Source organism: Balaenoptera physalus, assembly GCF_965194825.1.
Source record: "Balaenoptera physalus genome assembly, chromosome: 1".
Taxonomy (NCBI): Eukaryota; Metazoa; Chordata; class Mammalia; order Artiodactyla; family Balaenopteridae; genus Balaenoptera; species Balaenoptera physalus.
This window is the reverse complement of record NC_138882.1, coordinates 65,366,016-65,375,726: the sequence shown is the minus strand read 5'-3', so window position 1 is coordinate 65,375,726 and position 9,711 is coordinate 65,366,016. Positions and strand designations below refer to the sequence as shown.

General features: G+C 45.3%; 1 protein-coding gene across 1 annotated transcript in view; it reads right to left on the bottom strand.

Annotated features, from left to right (window-relative positions):
• Nucleotides 1–4,046: 4,046 nt before the first annotated feature.
• The window catches only part of GPA33 (glycoprotein A33), a 50,431-nt gene continuing 44,766 nt past the window's right edge, over nucleotides 4,047–9,711 (bottom strand). The window contains exon 7 of the mRNA XM_082438716.1: nucleotides 4,047–9,194. Within this exon, the coding sequence (XP_082294842.1) occupies nucleotides 9,056–9,194 (139 nt within the window). The 3' untranslated portion in view covers nucleotides 4,047–9,055. The remainder of the gene's footprint in view (nucleotides 9,195–9,711) is intronic.

The window sequence follows — 9,711 nt, the reverse complement described above, 5'->3', positions numbered from 1 at the left end:
GATTCCTTGCTCCTACTGCCAAGCGCCGGGGCAGCCGGTGCTGCTTTGGAGAATTTTGAAGGGAAGATCCTTAAGACAAGTGGTCCTGGCAGCTGCTAGGCCCTCATCTGAACATTTCCCAACCGGCATGGCCAGCCACGAGCAACAAGGCTCCTGGCTGGCTGTGCCTAAACTTGTTATCAAGTCCAAGCTCAAACTGCTCGCTGCACGACAGGCCAATAAATCAAGAGAGGAGTCGTTGGGCCAAGAAATAATGACTTTATTCAGAAAGCCAGCAAGCTGAGAAGCTGGTAGACTCGTCCCCCAAAGAACCGTCTTGCCTGAGTTAGAACTCAGGCTTCATTTATACTAAAAGTGGAGGGAGTGAAGTCAAACATTTCCTTGTTCCCGTCAGCCTCCAGAGGGGAGGTGTTAATTTCTTCCTCCCTGCAGTCATTCACAGGTGGGACTGGTCAGGATGTTTCCTGTGAACTAAACAAAGGTATTTTAGCTTAATGCTCGTTACCTGGGAGGCAGGGTTCCCAGAGGTGAGCTCTTATGTATCATTTAAGCTTACAGGCAATATCCCTTTAGTGATTAACTTGTAATAGAATAAAAAGTTTCTTCCCTATTACAGGTTGATCTTCAGCTTGGGTCCCAGAAGGAGGAAGATGTGGAGCAAGGCTGAGCTGACCTGAGACGGCATGTTATATGAGCAAGAAATAACCCTTTGTTATTGTGAACCACTGAGATTTTATGTTGTTACCGTAGCATAGCTTGGCTTAAGCTGGTTGATACAAAAGACACTTCCCTTGTGTAATTTTTAAAAAGAGGATCTTTTTAAAGATCCTGCAATATATTCTGGCCCTTTCCCACAAGTGGCAAAGGCAGGTATATCTATATAAAGTTGACCCTTGAATAACATGGGGATAGGGGTCCAATCCCTGTGCAGTCAAATATCTGCATATAACTTTTAACTTCCTAAAAACTTAACTACTATTAGCCTACTGTTGACTGGAAGCCTTACCGATAACATAAACAGTCAACTAACACATATTTTGTATGTTGTATGTATTATATACTTTATTCTTACAACTACAATTCTTACAATACAGTAAACTAGAGAAAAGAAAATATTATCAAGAAAATCATAAGGAAGAGAAAATACATTTACAGTATTGTACTGTATATATTAATACCATAACTTTACATTGTATGTTTGCAAGATAAATCATCTGTCAGTACCTACACCAATATCATCTTATATGATACAAAACGCTGTAGATGTTATGTGTACATGTTACTAACACCAAACATCAAAAATGAAAAGACAATATGAAAAAGAAATTCATATTTATTTACAAGTATAATGAATCATGCTTTGATAATGAAGAAGCAGCAATATGATTGCTTTACTGTAGCTAGTGTAATGTTTACAAGTGCTTCATGGTAGCCTAACCTATACACTAGTGAATGAATCATTAAAATGATATGTACACACTGCTATATTTAAAACGGATAACCAACAAGGACCTACTGCATAGCACAGGGAACTCTGCTCAGTGTTATGTGGCAGCCTGCATGGGAGGGGAGTTTGGGGGAGAATGGATACACGTATATGTATGACTGAGTCACTTTGCTGTGCACCTGAAATTATCACAACGTTGTTAATCTGCTATATTCCAATATAAAATAAGAAGTTAAAAAGATTAAAAGGAAAATATAAATTTAATGAGAAAACAAAAAAGAAATCACAATAGAGAAATGGTAACTAAAAAAAATGTTTATGGTATCCAATATTACAGTCAAATCCATAGTACAGTATTGGAAACATTGTTACATTTTTTTAAAACCCACACTTACCTGTGATGATAGGCTAGTAGGCAGTTTCTCCAATTATGAGAGAGGGAGAGGTATACTACATGGTAATGTAATTCTTTGAAAACAAAGAAAACTGAAACATTATTGATTTTATATTACTGTAAATATCACTCACCTTATGCCTATGTAAGGATGGGCTATCCACTTCAGTACAAGTCTTACACATGATATTCTACACGATGAATACTTAAGCAATGATGATGATGATGACACAAAAACTTCTCATACAGTTCTTGCCGTGCAGTTTTTAGATTTTCACACGAAGACACACACACACACACAACAGATAAATCTATTAACAGTAGGGCATGACGATTATTTACTATTCATTAAGGGGAAGTGGATCATCATAAAGGTCTTCTCTTCATCGTCTTCACATTGAGTGGGCTGAGGAGGCGGAGGAAGAGGAGGGGGCAGAGGCAGAAGAGGTGGAGGAGGTGGAAGCGGAGGCTGGAGTGACAGGCACATTTGGTGTAACTTTATGGAAATACACTGTAATTTCTGTCTGACTTTTTTGTTTTTTTCATTTCTCTAAAAATGTTTCTATATGGTATGCCAATCCTTTTAATTCTTCTGGTGTGAAGTCTGTTAGCTTTTGAATTTCTCCAAGATCTTAATCTTGAAAACCTTCACTCCCCAACTTTTTTTTTTTTCCATATCCACAGTTTTTTCATGACATACTTGATAGGATCTGTCGTAAATCCTGTGAAGTCACGCACAACATCTGGACACAGTCTTCTCCAGCAGGGATTTATTGTTTCAGGCTCCATGGCTTTCATGGCTTTTTCTATAACAACAATGGCATCTTGAATGGTGTAAACCTCCCAGACTTTCATGATGTTCTCCCTACTGGGGTTCTCTTCCATAGCATTGGCAATCATTTCCATAGAGCACTTCGATGCCTTGTGTTGAAATCATGAGGTTCTGGGTGGCCAGGGGCATTGTCCAATATCCAAAGAACTTTCAAAGGCAGTCCCTTACTGGCAAGGTACTTCATGATTTCAGGGACAAAGCATCGAAGGAACCAATCCAGAAAAAGGGTTCTCATTGTCCAGCTCTTCTTCTTGTACAGCCAAAAGACTGGCAGCTGGTGTTTATATTTTCCTGTCAAGGTTGGGGGGTTAGCAGCTTTATAGGTAAGGGCAGTCCTGATCGTAAATCCCACTACACTTGCACAAAATAGTAGAGTTAGCCTATCCCTTTCTGCTTTAAATCCTGATGCTTGTTTTTCTTCCTTCTAATAAATGTCCTTTGTGGAATTTTTTTTGCAGAACAGGCCAGTTCCATCTGCATTAAAAACCTGTTCAGGTAGATTCCTTTTCTCCTCAGTGATTTTCTTAATGGCATCTGGGAACTCGTCTGCTGCCTCTTGGTCAGCAGAAGCTGCTTCTCCTCTTATCTTGATATTTTTTAAGCCACGCCTCTTTCTAAAGTTATAAACCATCCTTTGTTGGTATTAAATTCTCCAGCTTTAGACCCTTCACCTTCCTTTTGCTTTAAGTTATCACATAATGACTTCACTTTTTGTCGAATCACATTAGAGTCTACAGGTATTGCCTTTCTGATAGCAATCCTGCACACACACAAACGCTGCACTTTCAATACTAGATTAAAAGGTGTTTTGCAAAAAGTGCAAGGTTTTCGAGACTGCTGGAGTAGCTGCAGCAATGACTTCACGAATTTCCTTTTCTTTTTTTACAATGGTCCTTATGCTGGATTTATTATCTTGAAATGGTGGGCAACCGCAGCTGCAGACCTCAATCTATGGTACCTATCAAGCCATTTAACATTTTCTTGTAATGTCATGACTTTTCTCTGCTTCTTGGGACCACTTCCAGCATCACTAGTGACACTTCGTATGGGTCCCGTGGTGTTATTCAAGGTCTATGGTATTGCACTAAACACGATGGAAAATACACAAGAACCTTGAGATCATTTTTTACTGTGACACGCAATTTCCTGGAGAGATAAACTGCTCACATGCTGATTAGCTGATCAGCATCACACAGCGTGGTGGACACTTGCTCATCACAATAGCAACAGGAGGTGGCTATGAGATTATATACGTTAGTACAGTATGTACCATAGTTAATTTTATGCCATTATGATTTAATACTGTATCTTTACACTTGTTTAAATTTCCCTCTACTGGGTATGGCACCATGTATGGTTTGTGTTTGTGAGCATAAGTTTTGCATATACTTTATGCATTCATGATATACCTATCTTTTTCTTAATTTTTACATATACTTTATGCATTCATGATATACCTATCTTTTTCTTAATTTTTTTTCATATTTCTAGGCTATGCGGTTTGTCTGCGAGTTTTTCAAATTGTTGCAGATCTCCAAAAAATTTTCCAATACACTTATTGAAAAAAAACTGCATACAAGTGGACCTGTGCAATTCAAACCCATGTTGTTCAAGGTTCAACTGTAGTAACAAGAAAACTCAGGTACAAAGATATGCACATAGCCTAAAACCAACACATGTGATAAAAATCAAATTTTTAAAAGAGAAACCCCCCCAGCAACTCTATGGTGAGGCTGCCTGGATCATTTTTAAATTTTGATGAGCAGGTCTCTACAGAAATGAATACCCACGGGGCTTGAGGGTTTGAGGTTGATAACTATGAAACTTGGTACTAACAGCGTGGACTTAACACCACTTGTATTTTCACTAGGATTGTTAATGTTTAAAAGTGATCAGGGGACTTCCTGGGTGGTCCAGTTGCTAAGATTCTGCGCTCCCAATGCGGGGGGCCCAGGTTTGATCCCTGGTTAGGGAACTAGATCCCACATGCCACAACTAAGAGTTTGCATGCTGCATCTAAAGATCCCACAAGCCGCTACTAAAGATCCCGCATGCAGCAACAAAGATCCCTCATGCTGCAACTAAGACCCAGCACAGCCAAATAAGTAAAATTAATTAATTAAATAATTATTTTTAAAAAATAAACAAAATAAAAGTGATCAGGTTACAAAGCTTTATTGGTCTGCTTCTAATACTAATTTTCTTTTAAGCCCTATTATTTTTAGCTTGTGATTTTGCAGAATGCAAGGTTTTTTAGAAATGCACATATAACGTTGTATCTGAAATACCTGTATTATAGTAGGTAACTGCCAAATTTAAAACAAACTAACAAAACCCCCTAACTCTGTCTCCACTCCCACTTTTTCCCCATTCAGTCATCCTGTACATACACATGGGGTCAAGAGGAAATATGGTCAATGGGAAGAGTGTGGTCTTCAGAATCAGACAGAACTGAATCTAATCCTTACCCTGATACTGACTTGCTATGTTAACTCGGATGACATTATCTCCCTGAGCCTCAGTTTCCTCATCCATAAAATAGAGACAGTAGACAAGCTTCTCTGGAAACTGGCGACAGGAGAGGTAATCTCAGTGAGCAAACTCAATAGCCAATAGCCAAGTGCCCATGAAGAGGCCTTTCCTGGGAACTGCACTTTCCAGTAGGGACCAGGCATCACCTCTGCAGATGCCCAGGGCCCTAAACCAGAACCTCCAGGAATAGGGTCAAGGCCAGAGAAGGTTTCAGAGTCCCCACAGATGACATGATTGGTTGTACACACTGCTACAGAGGATGAGGGCTCCTTGAAGACAACCAACTTCCCTTGTTATGATTCCATGCCCAGTAAGCAACTGAGGACATGGTGCCCACAGGGTGAGAATGCCTGGGTCAGTTGGACAGAAGTCCATTCTACCTGACAACTGTAAATAGCAAATTGACACTCAGTGTTTATCCCAAATGCTAAAATTCACTGTACCTCAGCTTCCTCATCTGTAATATGGGCACGATAATAGGACTTATAGAGTTGTGGTGAGGATTATGAGATGTTATATGGAAAATGCTTGAAACAGTGGCTGGCTCAGAGCACCTGCTATCTAAGTGCTTGCTATTAGTATTGTACATCAGGCTCTGTGAGGTTGGTTAATGTGACTCTGCCTTTGAAAGCCAATGCCCTGTCAGCGTGCACAAAAGCAACTTAAGAACAAGACCCTGAACTGTGGCTAATTTACCACGGTACATATTGCCTGGCAGGGACCTCTGTGGGCAGCCAGAGTCCTTCTTTTGGTAATGATATGCATGCCTGACCTTGCCATATGCCTTAATATTTGAAAGTACAAGTGAGGATTGCATGAAAAACTGTCTCAAGTGCTTAACAAGTGTCTAGCAAACAATCTTCCCTCAGCCAATGGTAGCCTTGGACTCTCTTCTCAAACACCATTAAGTCTTTGAACTGTCAGCTGGAAACCCTGAATTGGGAAGGAGGCTGTACTGTTGGGCTAATGTTGACTGTAAGAGAACCTGTAATAATCTGATTCTCATTGAGCTTCTGGATTGAAATAAATTCAGCAGGAGAGTGTAGTGTCACCAACTGATAATGTGATTTGAGACCCAAGTAAGAGAGACCTGAAATGGAGGGCAGAAGGGTCAGTACCACCCCCATTCCATTTGTGAAACTCCTCGTTTTCCTTCAAGAGGCAGCCCACACATCACCTCCTCTTTGAAGCTTTCCTGAACCCCTCCGGCTGAGTTACTCCAGCCCCCTGCCACTGCATTCTTGTGGCATCTTCTCCATTTCACATGATCATGTCCCTATCTGTCACCTCCATTGGAATGTAGCTCCTCCTGAGTAGTGATGTCATAGTGACCTTTATATCCCCAGCAGCCAGCACTGTGCTTGGCACATAGTAGGTGCTCACAAAATATTTGTAGCTGAGTGAATGCAGCTGGTCCCGATTTCCCTCGTTTTCTTGCCTAAGCCTGGAGCTAAGGTGGGTGAAACTTCAGAGCCCTTCCAGAGGCAGAGAGGTGAGCCAGGCCAGGATGGGGGGAGGTGGGTGCCTCCCTTCCACAGCTACCTCAAGAATATGTGTGTAGAACCTTGCACCAGGAGGGCTGGAAGGCACCCAAAGTATCTAGAGGACTAGGAGATGGCCTTGGGCAGGATACAGTGACACAAAACTTTATTCACTCAAAAAACAGGTATCAAGTTTTGTGTCAACACGTGCCAGGCCATGAGTAAGATTCAGTTCCTATTCTCATGAATCTCACAGGCTTAGGCAAACACAGACTGTGGTTATGACAGTACCGTGGGACAGATGCTGGGATGGGGGGAGCATAGGGCACCGCGGGAAGAACATGGAGGAGAAGACCTTGAACATATGGCAGGAGAGGGTGGCAGAGCTGAGCGCCGACTGTGGGCCAAGCTGCTTGGGGGAGAGTCACCAGGTCCCTGACAGCTGGAGCGGGGTGGAGGTGGTGCTGCTTCCTCCCCTCTCTCAGGAGGGGCGCTATTTGGGGCATAACTGGCAGGGGACTCCCCACCATCTTCCTTGAAGCATATGCACTGACTCCCAGGCCCGCATGCTCTTCCTGACACTGCAGGCACTCGGCATGTTCTTCCACAAACAGACAGGCTCTGTCCCGTCCCCAGCAACCACTAGCGACACTGCCTGACCCTACAGTGGCCACAGTCGATGGGACCCACAGGATCTGACCCTCTATTCCTCTCGCTCGACTCTGTCACCTCACCTCACCTCTCCTAGGAAGCCCAAGAGGCCCACGGTTGGTCGACATAAGCGCACGAGACATAAGCTCTACCTTGGTATGAATAAAACCCACCTTAAAAAAGAAATAAGAATCTCCACTGACAATTTTATTATTACTGACGGCATTCTTTATGAAGCAAAGAATTTAACAAAATATATAAAAAATGTATTTTTAAAAATCACAGATGGACAACAGATTTACAGAATTGCTTTTCTAATCATCCAGGAAAAAATGACAGTGTTTACTTACTAGTACATTGCATTTGGGTGAGACCGGCCACTGGGTCACAAGACCCAAGCAGCCAGGACACTGCCTGAGCTCTTAGGAGCAGAAGAAATAATCGACCAACAGAGGAGAGGCTGTGGAAGGGGCAGCAGGACAGCCCAGCCAGCAAAGCAGAGCCGGCAGCCCAGCCAAGTCAGGAACGGGCAAGGTCAGGGCAGGGGTTAGGTATCAGGAAACAGAGGTGGACACGTCAGTTACTCTGGACTTGAGAGGAATCACTATGATCTGAGAACCCAGGACCAGCTGCAAAGTAGCTCCTGTGTGTGTGCTCACATGGGTATGTGTTCATTTAAATTATCTCCCACTTAAATCATGAAACTAGCAAGTCGGTTTGGGTGGGAGTCATCTTTTGTGTCCAAAATCCCATCAGGGAGACCAGAGAGCGGAAGGCCCAACCTACCAAAGCAGTTTCCCCAGTTAAGCTGGATTGAGAACCCGCTAGGAGGGCTGCCGGCTGCGAGGGCTCTGGGGAAAGCAGAGGGAGTGAGGCCCATGTCCTGCCCCCTGGAGCTCACACTGTAACACAGGGGGAGAGACATGCTCAGACAACTGTGCCATGTGGCCCGTGATGGGCGTGGGACAGAGTAACAAGATTGTCTCCATCTGTGTGGGAGATTAGGATGGGGTTGTAGAATTCACTGGGATCTGAGATGGGCCTGGAGGCACAGGTAGGGTTTGACAGGCAGAGATGGGAGCTGCGTAGGCATTCCCAGCCAAACAGAGAAAGCAAAGCCCCATGAGGGAGTGTGCAGTGGGAGCTGGGGTGGCCCTTGCAGGGAGCATCTGGAAAGTTCAGGAAAGCTGCGGGAGATGCGGCTGGAAAGGGAGCTTGAGGCCAGGCCAACGTGGGTCCAAAGCACCAAAGTTGCATGAGTGCAGGGACTCCTTTACATACTCATTTATTCTTTCATTCATTCAACAAAAATGTATTGTGCACAAAACCTCTGCCAGGAGTCGTTGCCCTGGGTGCTAGGCACACAGGTGGAGAGGGCCACTCCGGCTCTCCCGAGGCTGGTGTCGCCCCCATGCAGCAGGAGCACCTTGGGGAGGTGGAGGCTGCCGCCTGGTCCAGGGTGAGGGTGGGGCCCTGGGCCGGGCGCAGCAGTGCGAGGGCAGCTTCGAAGGTGAGGGCCCTTGACAAGCCCAGTCACAGGTGAGACCTTGTCCAGGCCAAGCCAAGTCCTCCAGCAGCCAACGTGGGGGAAGAAGCATCCCATCAATGACTGGGACGGAGGGTCAGGAAAGTGGGGCTTGGAAAGGAGAGGGGAGGCGTGGAGGCAGGGGCATGAGCCCCTAATGCTCCCCCTGACCCCATCCTGCAGCAGGCCCTGGTCATCGGCCAGCCTGGTCAAGGGGCTCTCGGCTGGGGTCCCTCTGGTCTTCATTCCTGTAGTCATCCTCGCCCTCTTCTTCCTGTCTTCTGGAAAGCTTTGTCAGCTGCTCTGGCGACTCCTGGTAGCCTGCCCGATTCCTGCAGGCGGTGAGGACAGAGGGGAAGGGTTTGCCCTCACTCACTCAGACCTGACGGAGCTGGGCCTAGTGCGCCCCATGCGACAGCCATCAGATCCCCCATCACCGCCCGTCCAGCGGCAAAGGGACACTGGGCTCAGAGCGGAAGCAGGGAGGCACGGACTTGAGCTGAGGGCCTTATGGGAACAGGCTGGCTCTGCGAGGGGAGCAGGGAGCGGCCCGTTACGGAGCCTCCGCACCCCCTGACCCCGGCCCTGGGCACCCACCGGAAGCCCCACCCTGAGATCAGAGACTGGAGAACTACGGGCCTTGCAGTCGAGTTCCGGACTGCAGTGCCACTTCAGGATTTGGGTGAATCACTTACTCTTTCCTCAGCTATAAAATGGGGCTGATAAAATTATTTTTTACTGTTCCCAGCTGCCCCCTGGGGTGTTATGAGTGGAAGAGGCTGTGAGGAGCTGGGGTGCATCTTCCCAATGTGCCGAGACCCTTGCCAACAGGCTGCGCACCCCCGACAC